The 24,903-nt window shown below is 42.3% G+C and overlaps 1 protein-coding gene across 1 annotated transcript in view; it reads right to left on the reverse strand.

Moving 5' to 3' along the window:
- CD99 (CD99 molecule (Xg blood group)) overlaps positions 1-24,903 on the reverse strand; it is a 38,668-nt gene that overhangs the window by 10,290 nt on the left and 3,475 nt on the right. Inside the window, exon 2 of the mRNA XM_065677141.1 lies at positions 20,165-20,707. Within this exon, the coding sequence (XP_065533213.1) occupies positions 20,165-20,707 (543 nt within the window). The remainder of the gene's footprint in view (positions 1-20,164; positions 20,708-24,903) is intronic.

Here is a 24,903-nt window from a genome sequence, read left to right on the forward strand (position 1 = left end):
AGACATTCTTCTCCATTTCTCTAGAAAAAGACCACTATCCACACATCCCTTCAGGAAAAAAAGAAACAGTACTAAAACTTGTCTCTTTAGAAAGTATGTGGAGGGCCGCATCCTACAGTCGATATAATGCACTTAATCCTACTACTGCATGCTTTTAATGCCATCCACAGCATATTCTTTCCACTGAACCACAAAATGAGCAAGAGCACAGCTCCAGTTCACAAGAACTTACAAGACTCAAGTCTGAAGGGCATCCTTGGAGCACAAAGCCCAGTGTGAAAATTATAGGTCAGGTAATGAATTTAACACCTTGGCATTAAAAATAATTTTCATGGGTTTGTAAGACTTATCTTTTCCCTTAACAAAGGCTAGTAGTATGAAGGTGGTGAAGTTTTTAGCACAGATGGTCTTGAGCAGCATCTTCAATTTCCTAAAAGGCCACTAAATGCAGCTGTCACCACTACGAGTTCTCCACTCCAGGTAGATTAAGCTTCATTTTCAGCCCTCAGGAAAAGAACATTCTCTCTTGCTGTATTAGGTCAGTTGCTAGAAGTACTGCTGCTTACTCGGCCAACTGTAAACACATTAACTCAATATATTAATGATACAAACTGGTTTTGCAGCATAAATATTGTAGCATGATCTCAGCAGCAGAGGCCTGTCATGTAAATCGACAGCTAAAACAACTGCTTGGGATATTTCTGATAGTTCATCATTCCTGCTTTCACTGAAGTATGGAAAAAGGCATGAAAATAGATGCCAGCTATTGAAGAAAAAAAGACATACAAAAACACTGCTACAGCCCTGAAGAAGCTCCAAGACTTTTTCACCTACTGAGTATCAAGCCAGCCAGAGGAAAACTTAACTCCAGGCAGAGCTACCTTAATTCAGAAGGTAAATGCATAAAGCATTGACATGTCTGGCTTTTCCTGTAAGAATGTAGCTATAGAAGAAGAATCAGAACTCACTACTGCGACATGAAGAGACGAATAACAACCTCAAAAATCAAACCACAAGCAGAATGTTCCTTTTCTGCTTACATGACAAGCCAAGCCAAAGACAAGTTGTAAATCTAGCACCAGGAGTGATGGATGTTCACATACTTGGTGACATCTGTCATCTCTACTGAGGTCAAAACTGAAATCTCTCTTTCTTCGCAGATAACTGCACTAATAATGCTTTTTTTTTTTCTTTGTTTTCTCCAGAGAGGAAATGCAAGAAACATTTTTGTTTGTTTTTTGTTGGGTTTTTTTGTTTTTTAATATGGAAGCAAGGAATAACAACTGGAATGAAAAAAAAAAAAAAAACCCGTAATAATAATCAAAGGCAAGCTTGCAGTTTCCTGAAAGCATCCTTCAAGCTTGTCTTCAGTCTGGCCAAATGAACTGCCACAGCAGAAACTGAGCATCTAAGCTTAGTTTTCAGAAACTGAAATCTAAGCAGCAATTCCCATACTGTAACATTTGACCTGAGTACCACCTTGCCCCAGAGCCAAGTAGTGAGGCAGTACAACCTGGACTGTGACAGGCCCATTCATGGAAAGAGAGGCAATTCATGGCTTTATTGCAGTGCACAAGCAAAGTGTATTTAGAACCTCCTGGATAAAGTCATTAAGTTAGATCTTGGACAGAAAGCAAGAAGATATTTTACTTGGTGTTCTTAGCTCCAGGGGGAAACACAAGCTCTTTTGGATACTTAGCTCAGTAAAAAATGTTTCACAGAATGCAAAAATATTTGCAGGTTGTTTATCTGAAGCCTACATCACCTTGCAATACAATCTTAAAACACTCAGTAAAATCAGCTATTGTGAAGACTCAAATCTCAGTTAACTCCAAAATTATCACTTTGTTTATACTACACTATAAAACCTTCATATTAACAGGCAAAAAAGGTCAAAACACTCAAGAGAAATTTAAACAGGTATCTGCATAGTGGTTCCTCAAACCTGAATTCCGGTTTGCTTGTTTTCCCAAGTACATACATCTCTCAGGCTACAGCCTTCCAGGGAGGAATGCTTAAGACAGGATCTGATCAGGTATTTTGCTAGTCTAACTCTAAGGCGGCAGGCAGACTGCTGAAGATGCATGCTCCTCAAAACACTCTATGTGAGTAGCAACCAGAGGATGGAACACCACCATCTGTCTCAAAATTAGAGATTTATTACTAAGTCAACGAAAGTTACACTGGTTGGTATATCTCTAGAGTACTATTTCTTTTTAGGAGTGGCAGACCAAAACACAGGCATATATACGCAACATTATGCTTTGGTGCAGCAGAAGTTTTACCTGGACCAGAAAAGAGGCTATGTGAAGAGTCTCCCACTGCCACCATGAAACTTAGCCTGAGAACTCTGAATGGTTCCAGTTGCAGAAGTTTCCCTAAAAAGGGGGAAACCAGTGTAAAAGAGTATGCATTCAGTGATGTTGTTATTTTAAGGGATTGTTTTCCCTTACTTCTCCATGATCTTCATGAAGAAGTAATTTACAAAGAGACTGCTGACTGCCCTTCTCATAGAGGACATGCTTTGAGAGAGCAATAAACAAATTTGAGTTAATTAAAAAAAATAATAATTCTATAGTGACTGGAATTACTCAGTACTCTGCAATTACCACTCTGTTTTCCAAGCACGCAGCATCAGGCTCTTCAAACACATAAGCTTTTGAAAGCTGATGAGCTAGAGAGTATCCAAGAGAGTCAAGTAACTATGCAAACAGAAGTCCTTTGCAAAGACCCCTTACCACTCTCAGATACTTTCTGCTAATGTATCAGGTAAGCCATAGTTACATTCCACTGCAAAAGAAGAGATGAGCTTTGTAAAGTTCCTCCATTAGTCATGTGTATGGCAACACACCAAGAGGGAAGACTTGTGATGCATCACCACAAACATAACTTTCCGACTTGAGCAACAGATTGCTTGAATTTTGTTTTTCTAAAAATACTGGTGCTCTTCTCTCTTCCCAATGCCCTGGTCACCACAGAGCGCCATAGAGCCTGCATGCTGCAGTTGGTCTTCCAGTGACAGGTATATGGAGTAGATGACAGTGATCAGCTTGTCCATGTCCGCTGCTGGATTGGTACCTGCCATTCTGTCAGTGGCCAACTAACTTAGAATCACAGAATCATACAATATCTTGAGTTAGAAAGGACCCATAAAGACCATTGAGTCCAACTGCCTGTGGGACTTCTTAAAACTACACCAAATGACTAAAAACATTGTCCATATACTCCTTCCAGCAGGAAAACTGGATTTTAAATTCCTGTGTCTTGTACTCCTTCCCCTTGGGAGACTAGAAACATTAACAGAAATAATCATCACCTACCCCTAACAGAAAATACAGGAAGGCAAACACACTTATTCATTAAACTTGTTCATGAAACACTTTAAAGAACAGCGTAAAGCCATTGCATCCCTTACAATTGCTTTTTAAGTTTATCAGCACTTGATTTCAATCCAGGTTTTGCTCCATCAGCATTAGTTATCTACAATAAAAGACTTCTACTGATTAGCTTACATTCTGACAGTCATTTTCCAAGATATCCTAAGCAGGCAAGACTAACAGGAGACAATTAGTAACAAAAAACTGGGAGAAAGGTGACTTGGCTCGCCATACTGCTCTGCCTTTCTAAGGTCTTAATTGGAGAACCTGGAACTCAAAAACTGCTCACTGCAAGTGGAAGAACGCACTTAAAACTGTATTCCTCCTCTCAGCCAGGGCAGAGGTTTGCAAGTTCCCTCTGCATCAGGGAATGCAGATGGGATGTTTACTCCCACCGCCAAGCAGCAGTGTATAATTAGCCCTGCCTGGAGTCTCATGAAATTAAGAGACAACCCACACTTGGTTTCAAACACTGTTCCTTCTGTAAGGACCTACCTGTCAATGCTGCTTTTCAAGTTTAGTTTCTCTACTGAGCAAGAGAAAATAAAAAGCTTTGCACAAAGTTCTGTTTAGAAAACAAAGCTCCTTCCTACCTAAAATAAATACGGCCCCAAGCAAAAATACAACTTTAAATCAGTCAAAAAACAATGATAATTTTTTTTACATCTGGAGATTGCTTTCTGCACATCTGGAGCCTTCACTAATGTAATCTGATGGGAATAAAGTCAGCTGAGCCCCCGCTGCAATGAATAAAGATTTATTTCCTCTTCAAAAAGATGCATTAGACTATCCTAATAACTATCATATTTATTTTTTGTACAGTCAAACAAAAGCTCCTTCTCTGAAAAGTTACTTTATTTCCATCAACCTTGAAAATACAGTACGGAAAAAGCAGACAATTATGTAGATACATAGAATCATAGAACAGTTAGGGTTGGAAAGGACCTTAAGATCATCTAGTTCCAAACCCTCTGCCATGGGCAGGGGACACCTCGCACTAAACCACGTCCCACGTCACCCAAGGCTTTGTCCAACCTGGGCTTGAACACCGCCAGGGATGGAGCATTCACGACCTCCCTGGGCAACCAATTCCAGTGCCTCACCACCCTCAAGTAAAGAACTTCCACCTTATATCCAATCTAACCTTCCCCTGTGTAAGTTTTAACGCATTACCCCTTGTCCTATCACTATAGTCCCTAATGAAGAGTCCCTCCCCAGCACCCTTATAGGCCCAAATCCTTATGTAGCCTAATCTTTTTCTGATGTGACTGCTAGAAAATGGTTTTTAGACTAATTGTGCTTTAGTTTTAATATTTAAATTACTAACTGTTCCTTCCTCCAAATAAATAACTGCAGTCACATAAGGGTTTTTTAAGAGAACACAGTAAAACAAGCTATTTACTATGGCAGAAAGAAAAAAACCCTGCATTTTTAAGCACAGTTTGGGGAATTTCACTTCTCTAAAAGTTTCCCATGCACTGGAAAACTTTGGTTCCCCCTTTGAGCTATAGAAAGCAGGAAAATACAATGGGGCTTGAACATTTGCAGTAAGTAGAATTTTCTGGGGACGATTTAATATAGGAATGAAACAACAGAACGAATAGCTCTAAATCATCAGAAAGCATAAAGAACAGTCAACCATGAAGCTAGAGAATTAATATGATGGCAACAATCCTGCCAAATACTGAGCTGTTTTTCCAGAAATGAGAAGGGGTAAAAGAAAACTAAAAAACAATTACAGAAGGTCTAAGAACTCCTGTGAGTCCTTTAAATCAAATAGTGAAGATAAAAGCAAGTATTTGGCATCTTAATCTCAACCTGCCCAGTGATGAGCTGCCTACCACAGTCTGTTTTCATACAGCTTGTAATTCTGCACATCCATAACCAATGTGACCACTTTTCCTCAAAGCAGTGGTTCAGATGCTTGATGGTTCTCTTCTGGTGACAACCCTCAGTGGTAAACCAATGTCAAATGGCAAGCCACAGGTTCCAGAGCTCCTTCTTAAACTTAAAAGAGCTTCCAAAGCACTAACAGCAGCTTGGGAAAAGCTGAAGTATTTTCTGTGCTTCAGGCAAAGTTGTTTCTTGCAGGTCGTACCTCCCACATATTCAATATACTCAAAACCCCACAGCCTGTCCAGGGCAACCTTCAGTGGCTGACCCCACTGGCGCAGGGGTTGGGACCGGAAGGTCTCCAGAGGTATCCTCCAGCCTCAGCACCCTGTGGTTACATGACCAAATCTAGTCACTGGGCTAAATTCCTTGTGATACAAAATTCATCTAACTACAAATACAATAAATCACTCTGTCTCTCTGCAATTCTTTTAAAGATAAGAACTGAAATGTATTTGTCTCACAGTATCTGTAAGGGGAAACATAAGCGACACTAACAAAAGCTGTAAGAACAACATTTGGGTAACAGGACAGCACTTGCATCAAGAAATTACAAGATTAAGTTTTGGGGGCATTCGGATAGAAAATGGGAAGAGAGAAAATGTGTTTTGCAAAATATAATAAAGGTGCTGAATCCAGATGGCAACAAATGAAAAGATCCTGGACATATTCATTTTATTTTCACTCATTTCTTCTTCCCGTAACTGCAGAAGGGCCCAACCACACTTTGAGACTGCAAATGTCATATACTATACTTACTGTTATTTCATCTAAGTACTTGGCCTTACCAAGCATAAATGCATTCCTAAAATTAGTGAATGTTTCAATGAAGTATTTTCTGGAAAGAAAATACTAAGTTTCCTTTTGCATAAAGTCAATGACTAAGGCAAAATACAACCAGCAGACAGAAACAGAGTCTTGTCTGCATTTATATGCACCATACCCTTGATGAAGGCTGCAGGTGTCTGACTAAATATTGCCTAGCTTTATGTTATTTAAAGACTGCATACTGGCCCTTGTATCTGCAAGTGCTGAAATTTACACTCTAGATAACTGGTCTTGTGTTGTTGGTACTTTTCCTCATAGCAGCCTTAAACCACAAAGACATCACTGTGCATTAAACATGAAGTTATTTCAGGTCAACATCACCCCTGGAGCCGCTGTTGCCCCTGCCTTCTCTTGCATCAACAGAGCACCTGCGGAAGGCAGCCTTGTCCTTCTGCCTCTGTGACAGGCAAGGAGGACCCCCTGCCCTTCTTCCCAGGTCTCAGGGGCTGGTGCGATCACCAGTCTCCCAGGGAGGCTCCTGGAGCAGGCACAATGGACCAAGACACTTCGGCTCTCCACCACTGTCTCTTGAGAAACCCATGCCAGGGTTGGACCGGGAGCTCTGAGGCATCCTTAAGAAACCCTGTTCTCAGATCCCACCCAGATCAAGCAGGCGCTGTGCAACTGCTTTGTACTCAGTCACTTTTGAAACTGTCTTGGGGTAAGAAATGTCAGTAGTCTGGGTTTTTTCTATAAGCCTAAGAAACCCAAATCCTTTAAGTACATGTTTCTCACAATCTACAGCTTCAAAGTTTAAGCTGCTCAACACACAAGATTTTAAGCTTCCGCAAGGCTGACAAGTCTTGCAGCTGCTATTCACAGCCTAAATTTCCATAACAAGGTGCACTGTTACCTCAAGGCTTACATTTACCCTTGTTATGAAAGGTCTCTTCCCTATTTTATCAATCAGTCTTTATAGTATGAAAGTGTATTAACTTTGTCAATAGATTACTTCACGTTATACACTGCAATGCAATGAGGTAGTAGAGTTTTACTGGAGAATTTGGTGCTATTTATGCTTAAGTAAAAGAAACTAAAGGACAGTTTGGTTCTGTAAATAAGGACTTTATTTCTTGGAGGCTTCGAGCTGCCTGTAAAGGACAGAAGATTCTTTTTTAAGGATAAAAGATACACCTATACAACCAAGTAAATGCCAGCATCCCAGCCCCTCTAACACCTCTTTGAAACCCTCTCGGCATCAGCTGGCACCATAGATAAGTAACTGTAGCAAGACTAACTCCAAAAACATTTGGATCAATAGACAAGAAGCAAGAATGCTACAGAAACGTAAGCGTTTTGCAAAGTTTTACTACGATTGTGAACAGCAGTGCGGGTGACTAGTGTAGTGTAGTGACTAGTCAAATCACATTGTACTTGAAAGGCTGAAGGCTACAAGAACCCTCTGTGAAAACACATCCAGGGTTCCCTAGTTTAACTAGGACACCTCATGCACATGCATAGATATTTACCCTTACAATTCTTTATTTTGCATCCCAGTCTCAGTTGGCACAGGCTAGTTGCAGATTTTCATAACACTCCAAAGGTCAAAGTCAGCATGTCAGCACTTCTCTCTTCCAAAGTCAAGGAATCTTAATACTACTTGAGGATTTCTGCACTTAGATCTCCTAACAGCTTCAGCAGTTCTTGGCACCAGGCTTTCCACAGTTGACTGACATCCATGAAACCTCTTGCTCTGCAGCATGTACTTCAAAACAGTGGGCACAACAACAAACAGTCAAAACTACAGTTTGAGTACTGTGGAGCAATACACACACTTATGGCACTAAGAGGGACATCAGAGGTGGGGCTGGGAAGGGGCAATGTATTCAAGCCCCGTTGAACACTCAGTGTTCTCACCTTCATGAACAGTTTCATGACCATTAAACCACAGTGGGATAACCCAAACTGCAGGCAGCACCATACACTCTCTTTGCCCTGAAAACCTGTACGTGCATTTGTACAGTTCAGCACTTTGCCCAGCCTTGTGTGAAAAAAAGACGTGTTTTCAGGGCAATTGTGTGATCTCGAGCCACAACTTCAAGAGCTGAGTGTTTCTTCTACTCATCCCAATTCAATAAAACACTTTACACAGCAATGAAGTGTGTAAGATTACAGACTGGAGGCTTTCCTACCTATCAAATGGTCAGGAAACATCAGCATTTTGGATTGTCTGTATCCTTATTTGCTCACACGCTGCACCTCTGGCAGCCTCTTGGTTTGGGCAAGGAGGGATGGAAGAAAGAGCAGTCCCAAAGGGGGCTCGAAATAAAAGGGAAGTGCAGCAGCAAGGCTCAGCAGCAGAAAGGTTAGGAAGGTCTGCACTAGATGAAAGATGGTAAAATTTCAGCACAAGGAAGAAGGAAGCATTAAGAAACCAAGATTTGTGATCTGGCAGAGTGAAGTAAAAGCTCCAAAACCTCAGCCATTAGGAGTGGAAAAAGAATTTCGATTATAATTTATTATGAACAAGTAAACGAAACATGTCCTTCCATTTAGAAATTCCTTCTTCAAAATAAAATTTAGTTGAAATACATAATTGCATTATGCACTACGTCGAGAGTACTCTTATTTTTTACAGTAGTACACCAAAATGATGGTTCTTAGTAAGCAGAATTTTTTTACATCTGCTGACAGCTGTAAGCTGACAACTCACTTCATGGCCTGTTTCTTTTACCTTCCTCAACAGAAATCTTACCAGTCTAATACAGTTTGTATACTAATAGCAAAATCCAAACAAAATCTGTAATCTAGTCAGAAACATTAACTGAACAGTAAAATTGACTTTGCTTTTCTAGACTCTTCATCATGGCTTGTTCAGCTACGGCTAAAATGATTTTTTCAGCCTTTTCAATCCGCCTACCTAAAAATAGCTACTACAGCTTTTGCTGAAAGAAAGAGGAAGAATTTGGGGTTTACAATGACGGTTTCCTGGTGGGGAGGGGGGCGTAAAGGAAACCAGACCCAGTACAGTGGTTTGCAATGATTCAACTTGTATTTTAATCCATTGCTCTCAGATTGAATCAGTTCTGGCAGTAGTCAACTCACTTTATAACAAAACCTATTGTTCTGTTCAAATTTCAAACACCGACATGTCTCAGTGGCACCAGTGACACTTTTCTTCCTATATGCATTTACTATTAAGGGATTAACTGAAACAGAGTTGCATTAAATGACAATTCAGTGAGCCAGCATTTTGCAGCTCATGCTCCACTGCAGCACACCAGTACTGCTTTGGAAACATGCAGGCTAGCTTCAGTTACAGGATGTGTGTGATGTGACAGCAGCCTGCTTCTCCAGGTGATGCGGAACACTGCAATAAAAGGCTTATTTTTGATACTTCAATTAACTTTGTGTCATGTACACAAAATCAGTACTTAAAAAAAAAAAAAAAAATATTTCTGAAGGACAGCCATACACCCAGAGATGCTGCATGTAACCAAGTCAATGTGACTAGTTTTAGTTGCCCAAACCAGACAAAAAAACCTGAATAGATTAGCTGGAATTCAACTAAGTGACAGCCATATAGAGCAAGCCAGAAATGTGGCACAGGTTATGTCAGATGAGGCTTTATTTTTTGTTTCTCATTTTAAAAAGGGTTGGGGTTTTTGCTGTTGTTTGGTTGGTTTGATGTTATTTACTGCCCATCCTTCATTATTGTTATTTGAGGAAGTAGATAAATCTTCCCTTCAGTACCAAAGCAATGTTCTTTGTAGTTCCAATGTGTTTATGCACTCAGCAAAACATCTGGAATGTGTTCACAGTGAAATCATAAGCATTTCTAGTTCAAGTGCATCTTGTGAAAATACTTCTGCTATATTTAGACAAAAACTTTTGTCGAGAAATTCTCCATGTCCACCCTAAGAAATAGTTTCACCACCTTCTACTCTGATTCTTTATCACCTTCTAGCACAAACTGGATTTTATATTCCAGGGTAATCACTTGCAGGCAGCTATTACACATACCAGACTTTAATCTGCAGTATAAATTTATTTGTTTTGTACACCACTACAGGAAAGCGTGGAGTGGATGGAAAAACTGTCCTCAGGTCAGGTAAGAACTGCAAGCTGAAGGAAACTGTGCTTGGGTACAGGACTGGCAGTAGAGGCCAGGGACAAAGATGCAATGGCAACACACAAGGGGAAGGAGTAGAAAAAGCTGTGGGTGGGAAAGAGGAAGAAGGAGACAGAGTTGAATAGGTCTGGATGGAGAGAAGTTACCAGCTTGATACAGGCACAATGACAGGTCTTCCCTGAGGCTTTGGGGAAAAAAAAATCAACACCTCTCCATAGTTAGCAAAGTAAAGAGCTGGCCTTTACAGAGCCCAAAACAGCAAAAGGGAAAGCTTGGAAATTTTTGAGAGAAGGGGGAGGATGTTGAAAATCAGATTGCAAACCTGGCCAAGACAAGAGGGGGCAGATCTGATCTGAAGAGATGATGTCTGTATAACCATTTGCAACATTTGGGGAGGGAGAGGGCAGGGAATAGTTGGTGAAGGAACTACTATGTTAGGGATTCAGTAGCAAGGTGCCTGGCATTCAGGATATACTAAGAATCATAGAGGCAGGCAGAGATTCCTGGCATCAGAGAGGGAATACAGACAGGCATGAATAGCTGCACGTGAGGGAAGAAACAATAGACTGAGATAAAGATAGAAATACAGCAGAAGATAGCCTTATGCAAAAGTTTCCACACAGGCTTCCCCAAACCCTTTCACAAAACCTTACCCTGAAACTTCTTGTTTCTAAATCTAATAGCAACTTGTGTGACTCCAGAGCGGTTTGTTTTGTCCAACAACAGCATCAGCTCTAATAAAAACTGTATACTACCCAGCACATTTGCCCCACTTATTTTTAATCACCACATCATGCTACTATTACTATCACTTCACAAAGGTTCCATGTTTTCCTCCAAATCACAGAGAACAAGCAAGTGGTGGTAAAATGTAAATCTACACACTGTAACTCCATTTTTTCCAGATAGGAGAATCATAGAATAGTCAGGGTTGGAAAGGACCTCAAGATCATCTAGTTCCAACCCCCCTGCCATGGGTAGGGACACCTCACACTAAACCACGTCACCCAAGGCTTTGTCCAACCTGGGCTTGAACACCGCCAGGGATGGAGCATTCACAAGTTCCTTGGGCAACCATTCCAGTGCCTCATCACCCTAACAGTAAAGAACTTCCTCCTTATATCCAATCTAAACTTCCCCTGTTTAAGTTTGAACAAGTTACTCCTTGTCCTATCACTACAGTCCCTAATGAAGAGTCCCTCCCCGGCATCCTTATAAGCCCCCTTCAGATACTGGAACATAGAAAACGTTTAGAGGGTAATCTCTTTCTGGCAGTAACAAAAGAAGTAATACTACCAATATTGCAAAGTATAACCAGACTTGCAGAATTTGCTGTCTGGAAATATCAGAATTTAACAAATTTTTCACTTACTTTTTCCTTCAGAATATTTGACTTCTTCACAAACAGAAAAGATGGAAGCAATATTTTATGTGGTTAAGCAAAAAAGCATATAAAGACAGTTTTATAAATAGGATTTTTACCAATGAGATCAATGGATGTTTAAATCAAAAAGAACTTCTATTTCGTGGAAAGATTAACTTGTATCCTGAGTCATAACATTTTTATGATGAAAGTACAACCGCTTACCTAAAAAAATAAATTTGATTTTACCAAGATTAAAACTCTTTGGCTCAAAGTGAAATGTGCTTTGTGGATACTTTACACACATCAAGAAATCAGTTAACATTTCTCATGAAAAATTCTGAAGAAATGAGAGATTCAACTGGAGTTTTGCAGTACTCAATCTATCAAGAAAGTAGAGCAGAAAGAACACCTGCAGTTAGTTACCAGTTGTCTCAGTCAAAAGCTTTTCCTTTTAGAAGTACAGTTAAAGATGCCATTTCTTACATGTTTATAGTATATGTACTCATCACAGGTCACTGAAATCTCTGTGAAAGAAACCAACTGCAATTATTAAACATCCAACGATGTTGTGTTATGAGACCTGACTTAAAATGTAAATGTTTTCTTCCAAGACGATCTTTTCCCAAAAGTATGTTAGAATGATTCCTGCATTTGACATTTTAATCATGTATTTTACCGGAACTGTTCTACCTTTTAAAAAAACCAACCTGTTACATATATAGAAAAACTATTGTAAACAGGCCTGATGCCACAAAGAACTAAGCTCTTGGACTGTCACAGGAATATGCCTTATGACTTTTTGGAATTCTTGGTAGAAAATCTTCTGGATCCTATTCTTCTGGGCTCCCCAGTCACATCAAATTCAGAGACTAAACCAGTTTAAAAGGAGTTCGTGATGAGTACCACTGCAGTAATTTTTATTCCCATGAAGTGAAAAATTTCCTGCAGCAAGCAGCAAAATCTTTCCCAGAGTAGAATTTACAAGCATACAAACAAGGCAAGACTTCTGGTGGGTTGTTTTTTCTTAATACGAAAACACAAACTAAAACTAGTTTTTATGATAGCAAGCAACCTTCCAAACACTAGCTTTTGAAGCGTTGGTCCCAAGTCTGCAGAAACACTGATTCACTGCTGTTTCTGCTACAATGTACTTTTGCAAGGTGCACAGACACCTCCATCAGCTGATAAAACACACACAGACAGGCAAAGAGCAAGACACACAAGCTGTAACGCTGGTTTTCTGTATTGGGAATAACTCACAGCATCTAGGTAGCAGGGGGCTGATAACATGGCAGGATCCCTGTTGACCAAGGAAGGGCCTACTATGTACCATCCTGGAGGGAGCATGCAGTGAGATTAACAGCAAGGCCAGGAATAATACCAGTAATGTCAGTATGGTAAATCTTGGGAAAAAATGCCTGGAAAGAATAGCAATTCTGCATGTCCCTGTCATAGACGCTGGGACTTATGTATGCTCCTGAATGGAAAAAGAGTGTATGAGTCAAACAGACGGCCCTCCAGAGATGCAGCATTGCCACTGTTTCGAGCACAGGGCAGAGTTGGAGTTTGGTTCAACCGCTGCCTTTTCCTGCCCCAGCCTCTGGACCACTGTTCTGACCATTCATCTGAATTCACTGCACTGGGCGGGGGGTGCCTGCTGCTAGTCTGGCAGCAGGCACAGATAACCAAATTTGTTGGGTTGTCTGGGTAAGGTGGCCAGGCACTGGCTGGCCCCATCTACATCATGCCCTAACAGATACTGGTGCTCAGCGCACCGTACTGCCCTTGTGTAGCACTGATGAATAAGTAGCTATTCCCAGAGTAACTGGGGAAAACATGTCTTCCTCTAGTTGAAGGGAGGCCCAGCTTGAGGCTCCGAGAATGGTAGCCCCTACCTGTTGCCACCACTCGTACTGCCCCTGCCCTCCTAGGGCTTTACTTTCTTGAGTAATGTAGACAGACATATGAGACAGAAACAGACTGGGCTTTTGGTACAGGCAGTGTACTTTGTACAGGAGGGAACCAGCTACAGGACTCTTACTGACCCCAGTAACATTGTATGTACATAGATAAACCCAGCAGTTCTTCCATTAGCAATGCGAACAATTTGCTGAAAAGGTATTGAACTGATGGTGAGATTTAAAAAGAAATTAGCAACTGATTGCTGGAAAAACAAGGGGAGTGGGGCTCTCAAACACATTTACCTTACAATAGTCCTGTTTGGCCCACCCAGAAGGATGTTCGCCATACTGGAGAATGGCAGTTAAAAACAGACATCAGAGATTTGAATGATGCAGCTGCTGCATTAGCAACTGCAGTTCCAGGCATGCTGCTGCTCTTGCATAAGCCAGAAGCCAAAAAATATACCTGTTACAGCTGATTAACATTATAAATACTACAGCTGATGTTGCAAACACTTTCTTTTCAATCCCTCTGCATGGAGAAGCAAGACCCCAATTGCCTTCACCTAGAATAGTGTGCCATGTCTGGAACTGGCTACTGAAAGGGGTGGAAACGGCCCTACCATCTGCCATGGCATCATCCACAAAACTTTAAAGCAGCATTTCTGTAGAGAATTTTCCCACTGCAATGTTTATTTATTAATCAGCAGAAAAACTCTCAAAGCTGTACTAAGAAATGGGAAACAGGTAATCTTTATTTTTCCCAATTTGAATTATTAGCCCATGGGTAGCAAATCAACAATATGATGACTCCTCTGGCTATAAAATGCCCCATCATATGATGAATTATATGCTGAAAATAACCAGAGTTTGTTTACTGGTGGACCCTGTAAAAATCACAGCAGCAAATGTGGCTCCAAGCAGCTTGGAGCTCCTCCACAGGGAAAGGTGCCACCTGCAAAGGGACAAGAAGCTGCCATCAGTTCACAGAAGTAATGGCCTTCAGAGTCACCTTGGAACACGATCAGGAGCATCAGTGGCCCCACGTTTACATACACTCAGACTCCTGAGTGATCACTAAAGCGGTGCAGAAATGGTTCAAAGACTGGAATCATGATAACCAGCAGCAGTGAGGAAAACCACTTTCAACAGCAGCAGAACAGAAAATAATACAACGGCTACTTGGAAAAACATCTACTTGAACTCAGAGTGCTAATGAGTATCTGAAATTCAAAGGCAATCTGAGAAACATAACCAGGATGAGCAGTTAGCTCAACTTGCCAGAATAGATTTAGGGCGTGAGCACAAAGGAGAGCTATTTTTAGTCAGGCAGGTCCACAAAACAGCTGCTTATGTACTGGGGCAGAGAACACAGCTTAGACTTGTCTCAGGAAGCCATAGCGCAAGCAACCAAGCAGTGCGAGATGCCACAGTGTGATCTGTGGAATAATATAACATACATGGAAAGTATGAATGATGAACCAGTATGTGTCTGAAGAAGCGTGGCAAGTAGATTGTCCCCTTCTCTTCAGCAACACCATCATGTGCTGTGTCTTCACAGTGGCAAAGCTAGAAATGCATTGCTAGGAACTTTTCTACTTGGACAGAAAATGTAGGCAGCACCCTAGATGGAACAAACAAACGTATTTGTTGGTATGATGGAATGCAGCTTTGGCTAGACTCTGACAGCAGCAGTCATTTCAAAATCACAGCTGTCCAAGAATGAGGGGCAAATTGTGCAGCAGAGCAGGTGTATCATATCCCCTCTAATCCCCAAGCACCTGGAAAGATGCAACAGTACAATGGTTTACTTCAAACTGCACTCCAGGGAAAGGGAATCTCACCCCTACAAAGCTGGGGGGGGTGGGGGTGGGGGGTGGGGGGCTTGATGACATAGAAGTACAAACCCGTCATAGCAGCCCTGCAGAAAACTGTTTACCACAAGTTCAGTTGGGTAGCAAAGTATGACCCAGCCCTGGGAACACCAGAATTGAGAAAAAAGTTACTGTCTATCTTCATGCAGCAATCCCTAAAAATTTAAATTCCTAAACAAGTCCTTACCACTTGAAGACCAGAAAATGCCTAGTAGGTGGCATCTGGAAAAGTGATAATGAAATTAAATATGTGCTGCTACATATGATAAATAATCTTATCTTAGAAATTATGCCATGTGTTTTGGAGACACAAAATGTATATGTCCAAACAGTTTGTAGGCACACGCTGCTCAGGAGCATACAGGACATGAGTTAGGCAGGGTTTCAGCAGCAGAGGGTGCAGGATGCCCTGCCTAGGAAGAGGCCATGAACTTCCCAGTGTTACCTACTGTCATGTCACGTTGGCACTGACAGGGACAGTGTGCACCAAACCTCCAACTGGTCAGAGGAGCACAGAATACTCTTGCTTGAACAGAAGCAAGAATCAGAAACAGCTTCAGCCAGCAGGTACAGGAAACGCAAGTCTGAAAGACCTGCAGAGGATATATGGCAGGAAATGTGTTCTGGGCAGGAAAGGTTCCATGCCAACACGGTATGTCCCTGAGGAACTGCAGCTATGAGCCATCTACATCAGCAGAAGGACACTCTTGAGGGACTGCAGCTGTGGGCTACTGACACTAGAGCCACACCCACACCAGAGCAGTGACAGCCCTGAGGGACCATAAGCAATCCTCACTGGGGCAGGGACACTTGGAAGAAAAGAGTAGCAAAGGAAAATCAGTAGGAAGGAAGGAGGAGCAGCAGAAAGAAACCATGAGGTATATGGCCTTCCTGCTCTGCCTGTCGTGTTACTGAAGGAGCAGAGGATGGGCTGAGCACAGCCTGCAGCTAAAACCAGGATGGGCTGGGTAGGGGTGATTGGATTAAACTAAAAGCAGGGAAGGGGGAGGACCTTAGGGGTTTGATGGATCATTTTCTTTCTCTCAGTGCCCAAACACAGCTGCAGAAGTTTAGGCTAACTGACAGTAAAGTAACTTAAGGAAAAGTTTCCTGAGTTGAGACTGTTTTACTCATAATATTCTCTCAAATTTTATTAGGCTTCTAAGAGTAGGTCTCCCTGCTAGAGCATGAAAAACAGTTTGGCTAAGAGAAAGAGGCTTGCCCCTGGCAAGATGATCTTTACTGATCAAGATTACTATTATTACTGCATTTCACTAACACAGCTGTCACCTGATGAAATACAAGTCGATTGCAGTGAGAGGCTCAAGAAAGCAAGAGGTAAAGCAGAGTCCCTTCTCAAGCGCAGGCAACCCTACCACATGCACCAGAGTAACATCAGGAAAATACTGAAATTGGTCTTGGCTGGACAGCAGTAGGCTGAGTCATGCTTACCTCCTGCCAAGTTAAATCACTGTAACTAGGGAAAGCTTAGGGATTGCTGCAGTGATGTCATTTCGATGTGGCAGTACAGTGGCCATTTTATATAAATACCACCTCATTAAAAAAGAACAACAACCAACCTCTTAGCCATTTCAAATTAGAGTACACAGAAAGACGCAGAAACATGCATTGCACCTTCCAAGTTCATGCTGACATGTATGCACACTAGCACTGCTACTAAAACTATTCAACTGAAAGTAAGTTGTGTTGTGTTTGTTTGGAGGGGTTTTTGTTTCGTGTGGGCTTGTATTTTGTTTGTTGTTGTTGTTTGTTTCTAAATCAGATTTAAACGGCAAACAACTCCACAGCCCACAAAGCAGAGATCAGCCTCCAGCTGAAAAGATCAATCTACTTGATTACACACATGCTCTTTCCACCATCTTTCATCCAACTAGTCATTTTTCTCAACACTGACTTGCCTCAGCAATATTTAAGGGGCACAAGTGTTTTCTTCCTTTTGCTCATAGCCCTATAATTATAGTAGTCATACAAAGAAGAGATATCTACCTGTAACTTAACCTAGGCTACTGATCATACAACATAGATACCTCAGCTTCTAGCAGGTATTTTGCCTGCCTCCTGGTGCTCACTACCACAACTGTGTTTCAATCAACAAACTCTACTCAATCCTTGCAAAGAATACTTAAATAATATATTCTCCAGTCCAAACTAGAGATCCTCAGTCAGAAGACAGCTTTTTATGCCTTTATCTTTCTCTAGTAGAAAGTGAGACTTTTGAGCCTTGTGTCTGCATGCAGTTCTCTGCTGCTCATCATGTATGAATTCTTTTGTTTAGCTTTACTTCTGCTGTGCTCTTCCTACTAACTGTACAGAAGATCTGCTGCCTAATACTTTGTTGTTGTTGTATTTTGAAAACCAGATGCCTAAAATTAGATACTGGGCTACCCCAGTGATTTCACAGATGCAAGATCGCTGAGCCAGTGTCGTACCTCACAGCCAGCCAAAGCAGGCAGCCTCCTGCCCCCCCCACTTCCCCCATCCCACTCCCACCTCATTTCCACTCTCCCATGCTCGACCCTGCCACTCCTTTGTGCTGGGTTCAACACTCAAAGACTGCAGAGCAAACTCAATGCATCAGATTAGTCACTTGATGACTTATCAAGCTGAATCATCTCAGTACAGGCCCCAGTGGGCACTGGACCAAAGGAGGAGAAAAATGGAAAGATCCCACTCCTCAGCAGAGGCAAGCTGTCAGACTGCCTGTAGAAACGATGATACAAAAACTCACATTCAACCTTCTTCTGGATGCAGGCCCAACAATATCTAAATTCCAGCTTTGCCTTACTTGGAGAGGTCATACTTGGCAAATGAGACAACACTGTAATACCAGTTCTGAGGTTAAAACTGCAAGCTCTTTTTCTAAGCAAGCTCAAATAACAAAGTTGACCCTTGCTTAATAATACATTCAAATCCTGCTAGCAGCTTTCACATGCCTAAAATGGATGATCCGATAAATTCTCAGTCCAGAGGTACACACTCATCTGCTCAAATTATGAAAGCGAGCAGTCCCAGTGAAACCAGTCACCTCCAAACTGTCACACAACAGCTGAGCTGCTTGTCAGGCAAGACCCTTAACTTTCCATAGCAGTTCTGCAAATTCAGACTACAGACAGCCTGCCAGCAGTGACACCAACGTTCTCAAAAGTATGTCATGCAGGTTTTGCCTTTATTTTAATGTAAGCTTGCCCCACTAGAAATGTGAAATTCCCCTGGAGGGCCCCACCCTCCCCAGGCTGACATTCTCAACAGTTCTTGAATTCTTATGCATTTTGTGTAAGGCAAAAGTGTCCAAACTAATTATAACCTATCTACTTAGCTTGCATTATCAGGAGTCAATAGTATGCACATAAACTAAGCAGCTTTTTCAGAGTAGTCTGTTAAAAATGTAGGATCATTTCCTCAGAATTCAAAACAAAAGCCCTGAAGGCAGTTTCTGGGCACTTCCCCTCCAGTGAAGCAGGAACCATACAGACTCTCTTCACCTCCAAACTTCTTGGCAGAAAGTTTAGGAAGACTACTTTTGAGTCACACCAGATACTTCCACATCTTAAGAGCATCACACCAAATATCTTGCTGTCCACGACTGTGAGGACTGCTTGCAGAGGAAAATAATCAAGTTTCCCACTTAAGCAGTAAGATGATATCTAAATGTCAGCAGCCTGAATCATCTGTCAGATTTGAAGGTGGTTTCTGTAAAACTGTACTAGTTGTCCAAGAGCTTGGCTTTGCTAACCTACCAGTTAAGAATACAGTAAGGCCACAGCATAAGAACTGAAGTCAAATGGGCTTGATACCAAGCTGCTTATCCTGCATATCTACAGCTTCCAGTCAAAGTTAAGAGACAGATATTTAAGTGCTGCTTTTACAAAGCACCGGAAAGAAAATGCCTACGCATAACACTGAGTATTCATATTGACGCGGTAAAAAAAAGGTTTCTTAGAAATAAATCATACAAACAGGAAATAACAATTTGCATGGCATATTCCAGTTTAGGAATCTTCCTCCTGAAAAAAAAAAAAAAAACCAACAAGGACCCCCAGGTACTGGGAACTTTGCTTCTTTTCTCCCCCATCGAAACTGTTTCCTTATACCAAATACTAACGTGCTATTTATTCCATACACACCATTTTTACCAGCGTTCAGAAAAATCATCCCTGACACACCCTGAAGCCATGAGCAGCTTATCAGAAAATATACTGGTGTGTTTTACGCTGCTGTTTTGCCATAGCATATTCACTTTGTTTTTAAGCGCTATAGTGTGACGGCACTTTGTGATGAGTAACTAACTGCCTGATGCACTCGAATTGCTGTAACTCCGCTTTCTTTCCTAAAATGGAAGCCTAGGACCAGCACAGCTCCCCGCCGCCCCGAGACCCCCTTCAAGGCTCCTTCACGGACCCCCCGCACTCAACGACCCCAGTGGGGCGAGTGCCACGTATTTACCGAAGAGACTCAAGACAATTTCCAGTCCCGGAGTCGGACAGAACACTCAGGAATACTTTTCCAGTTAAGTTAAAAAAAAAAAAAAAAAAAAGGCAAACCAAACACATAGAACAACGGGGAGAAAAAAAAAAAAAAAAAAGGCTGGAAGGAGAGCGCGCTGTTTCCCTGTCCCGGACAGACACGGCAGCCAGCGCCCGGAGACCTGCCAGTCTCCATCCCGTGCTCCTCTCGTCCCCGGCGCCGCTCCGCCAATGCCCCTCTCCTCTGTGCCGAGGGACAGCGCTCGACCCATACCCCGGGAACAGAAGACAGGCCAGCAGTCCCCCCAAGACCGGCGGGGCAGCGGGGTTCCGCGGCAAAACTGCTACCCTGCGCCCGCCCGTCCTCACCTTGGGCAGTGACCAAAACGGCGAGCAACACCACCGCGGGAAGAAGCCTCCAACGCTGCATGACTGCCTGCCTCACACACGATGCCCACTCCCTGACCGCTACAGCTGCTCCCGCTTGGCCGGAGGGGGCCACTGTATCCGGTCGGGGCGCGCCGCGCGGTTCACGCCCAGGCAGCCGCGCCGCCAGGGAAAGAGGAGAAGGGCGGTGGCCGCCTTTCCCTTCGGGGCTTCTCCTAGCGGGGGGGCGCCAGCCGCTCCTGCCCGCCGCGGGGGCGGGACGCCGCTGCAGGGTGCGAGTCTGTCCCCGGTGTGGCGGGGCGGCCGCAGCTCTCCTCGGGGGCGGGTGGTGGCTGGAGCCCTGCTCCCCAGCGGGCTGAGGCTGGGAGCAGGGTTTCACGTGCGGGACGGGTTGAGCCGTCCCGGCTCCGGCGGGCTGGAGCAGGAGCAGGGGTGTGGGACGTGCGGGTGTGTGCTGCTCAGCACCGGCCGCTCCTGCAGAAGGAGGGAAGCAGAAGACCAAGCAGCCCGGAAAAGACACGTTCGCTAGACGAAATAAACCTCCGCGCTTGAGCACTAGCCACAGCTTTTAACAGTAGATGCGTACTACTACACCCCTCCTCTCTCTTCACCCAGCACTCTCTTTTCCCGCTTTTCCTCAGGAAAAGTTACCCAACACTAAACATGCCAGGATGGCTAATAACATTGCCCGTAGCTGATACGCGGGTTGACTCCACAACTCGTTAAAGTTGTAGAGTAGGTAGGCTTTTTATTCAGCGCTGAGGTGCACGGGGATAGCTCCGCCAAAGTACGCACACCCAGAGTCGTTTTTCCTTTACATTTATTCTCTTAAGGTATACATATGCATTAGATTACTGATACGCCTATACATATTTAGTATCTATCCCCGCTTCGTATTATTATGAGCTAGACAGTCCTTTGCGCCTGCGCAGTGCCCCCCTCTGGTCACGGGCAGGGGTCTCAAGATGAAGTAAATGAGTCTTCTTCCTGTGAGTAGGGGTCTTCAAGATGAAGTAAATGAGTCTTCCTCTTCTTAAACTTTTCACCTTTTAATCTTGACGCATAGCCTTAGGGTTTGGTCCGTATCCCAGCCATAAACCATATGTTTCTCCCCCTTACCAACAGACTCAGGCATCCACTTTTCCTTATCAATAGTTGCTTATCAGTAGAATTAGGCCTCTGCTTCCCCCCTTATCAGTAGTTTGTGCCTTGTTCTGCTTAGTAGGCATGATAGGTGTTTACAACAGACAATACTTTTGTTTAAGCAAGCGAATTCTTCTAACCCCTTTATACACTCCCCTGTATATTAGTCGGATTTCCCTGTATTATCCCCTTTGTACATTTGTTAACCCTCTATCATAGCAAACCTTTTTTTTCGTTTGGTTGTTTGGGTTTTTTTTGTTGTTTTTTTTTTTGTTTGTTTGTTTGTTTGTTTGATTGGACAGAAAGTCGTTAAACTAGCTTTAATATGTGCAAGCAATGCTGCACTGCGTGCACAACTGACAGGTACAGATGAAACCTCTGAGCAGTTTCTTAACTAATTTTGCTGGTGGGGGAAGGTGAATACTAACGACCCTGTTTTCATAGAAGTCCTTTTCCAATGGCTATTTTGTGTTATGTATCGGACAGTTTGGGTTGAGGGCCAGCTGGTCCCCTGGGTGCTGTTGTGTCAGCCTGGAAGTGCTGCTGCTGTGGGTCAGGGTGTTGACACAGTTGTGTTGTGCTCTGCCTTGGGACACACATGACAAAACACCTCTCCCAGATCCCGATTTTCATTTTGTGAGTATGCACTGATGATTGACTGGATGATACGTAGTTCACTGGCACACAGAGTGTGACTTTGAATGTAACTCGTGGTGTGCGGCTGACTTGGATTCACTGGTCATAAGCCTATACCTTCCTCTGAGGTGTCTATGCCTCTTCTCTAGCATTTGTAGGATCTTGCCTGCTGGAAAAGTGGAAAGTCAAGGAGCCAGTGAATCACTGTCACCAGTTCATAAATTGATGGTAATACTTTCTTCTCTTTGACAGCATCTAGTCACTTTTAAATTTAACCGGAGGCAATAAAGACTAACTGTAGTAACAGACTTAAACACAATCTTAAAATTGTGTTGCATTTTAAAGTAAGGATAAACTTTTCCATTAAAATATCTGAGTTTTGCGGAATAAGTACTGGTGTTAACATTACATTGTTGTTAGCTGCTTCCTTTTTTCTGGACTCCAACCCTGTAAGGTAACACTGAATCTATACATATGCATTGGGTATGCCAGCAGTATAGATCCAGTCATTACATTTAGGTGCACAAACACAGGACATTACTGATGTTGCTCAAAGGATATCCTTTAACAGAGTGTTTGTTTATAGCGGTTGTTAGTTCATCATCTAAGAAGTTGCTGTCTTGACAAACAGAACAATTGGTACTCCTCAGAGTACTGCATGCTTCATACATCATACCAAAACACTTTTTTGGTCTTTATTTTCCCCAGGGTTGCAGAAGTAACAGAGAAAGCCTAGGTATCTAACTGAAATTACCATGCCAGATTAGGGCCCTGTAGCTTCTTGTTTCCAGAATTAGACTTATGAATATCAGGGTATTTTTTTTTTCCAGTCTTACTAATCTTCTGATCTGAATGTTTCCCTGACATTTTGTGAAAATGAGTTTCATAATTTGTGGTTACCAGCTCTTCTACGTGTGAAACTTCGATCAGAAAAACACCCAGGCTTTGTCCTTCCACATGTAAAGCCAACTCATCTGTAAAAATAAAAATAATTTAGTAACAATGCTGGTCATCCGATTGTGTGAGTAATCCCAGAACCACTTCTTCTGGTAGCACCTGTCTTTGACCCACTCAACCTGAAATGATTCCCCTGCCAGGTCTTTCACTCTGTCTGTGTCCTGCCCATAGCCTCTACTAGGAAGCTTCTGCGAACAGCTTGAGCATTCTGATCTGAATCATGGCTGATCTGAAAATGCCTTAGAAGGAGAGAAGGTTACCTTAAGACTTATTCCTAAAGAACAAGATCTTTAAAAGACATGCACAGTCTATGGTTTGGTCCTAAAAAATAGGACTTGTACAGCAGCACAATGAAGGTTGGAAGTTGGAAGAGACAGATTAAAGTGTCCAAAGTTGAACAAACTCAGTGATGTGAGCAGCTAAAGAACTGTCTTTGGAGCTGTCTGTGACCTATGAAGATAAATGCTCCTTCTTCTCAGTTTCCTCCAATTGATCTTCTGAAGTAAAATTGTTGCAGCTCTTTTCCTGCCTCAAAATAATTTTTCCCCCCTTTTACCTATGATTTCCCAATCTTGTCAGAAACAGCACAGATCTCCAGATGTTCAAAGAAGCAAAGGAAAGACAAATAGATTTTTATTTGCTAAAAGCAAAGTCTTCATGGGGCAGTTAAAACCCTACTGCTTGTCTCCTGAGAACACCTTTTGAAAGAAGGCAGCCACAGCCACTGTGGTGGATGGTGAAGCAGATGGGTGAAAAAAGGAGGTGTGCAATATTGGCAGTGGTGAAAAGCTATTATTCGATGTGCACACACATTTGATTACTGTTAAAAGTTGGTATGAGTACCAAAATAACCCGAGATTACATTGCCTTTTTTGCTTTTCATATCCACCAGAATTTGGCAATACTCTATGATGACTCTTTTATTTCAGGTGGAATGTTTCTGACACCAAGAATACTTATGTGTAAGGGGCATATTTGGGTGTGTTGATGTTTTAGTTCTGGCCTCATCTATCAGCATGTATTGGAAGGCTCTTTGCCAGAAGCATTTTTTTTAATCAACTGTAAATCAAACTGAAGGGCAGGGTTTCAGTGCTGGTTTCTGCTCTGGCATCTACTGAAGCATGTATTCCGAGCTTTGTTTCTTCTTTCTGTGGGGATATAAAGGTTCACATATGTCTTTTATTTTTAAGTAAAAGTCAAACACATGAAACCTTATGTTCTCCCTGTATTTTCATACTTGAGCTGTGGGAAGGTGAAGGAGCTAGTTCCTCCAAGAAAGTTTCCTGTATATAAGTATATAAGTATTTTAGCAGAAAAATAAAGTTTTAGGGGCACTAAGAAACTGATATGGTATAGTCAGTCAGTCAATGCATTTGTGAATTTCTTTTTTTTTTTTTTTTTTTAAGGTGAAATATAAAACTTGTATTACAAACATAGTTAACCCCCATTTGATCCTTGGGTAAGGATTATACAAATGGCATCAGATTTGTTTGGGATTTTTTGTTTGTTTAAAAGCAGCAGTATTATTTCCTGTTTTAAGTGTATGTTCAAAATGAGCCAAAGCTGCTGCAGAATCTGCTGCGTAACCTCTGCTGATGCCCCTGTTGTGTACTGTTTTGTGATGCTCTCTGTTTTGCAGGACAGAAGACACATTAAGACATTGTAACCTAAGGGTTTCTTCCTAGGGAAACAAATAACATTCCTCTACAACCAGCCTGTTCAGTAGCAAAGATCATTTCAGAAAGGAGTTTCTGCAGAAGATGTGTAGATCCCAAACAGCCTCTGCAAAGGCCAGTTACGTGGTCATAGTCATCCTCGTCTTTTCCTGCAGTAAATGCCTTCTCTGTTGGTACTTGTTCCCTTCCAGTAGCAGCAATACTGCAGTATGTGTATGTGACTTAAAGCACTAGCTTAGATAGTAAGGCACCAAGGGTCTGGAGCAACTGAGAGCCCATCTCCTTTAAAGCTCATCCCATTTCTACTAC

The sequence above is a fragment of the Lathamus discolor genome, chromosome 4, assembly GCF_037157495.1.
Source record: "Lathamus discolor isolate bLatDis1 chromosome 4, bLatDis1.hap1, whole genome shotgun sequence".
Classification (NCBI taxonomy): domain Eukaryota; kingdom Metazoa; phylum Chordata; class Aves; order Psittaciformes; family Psittacidae; genus Lathamus; species Lathamus discolor.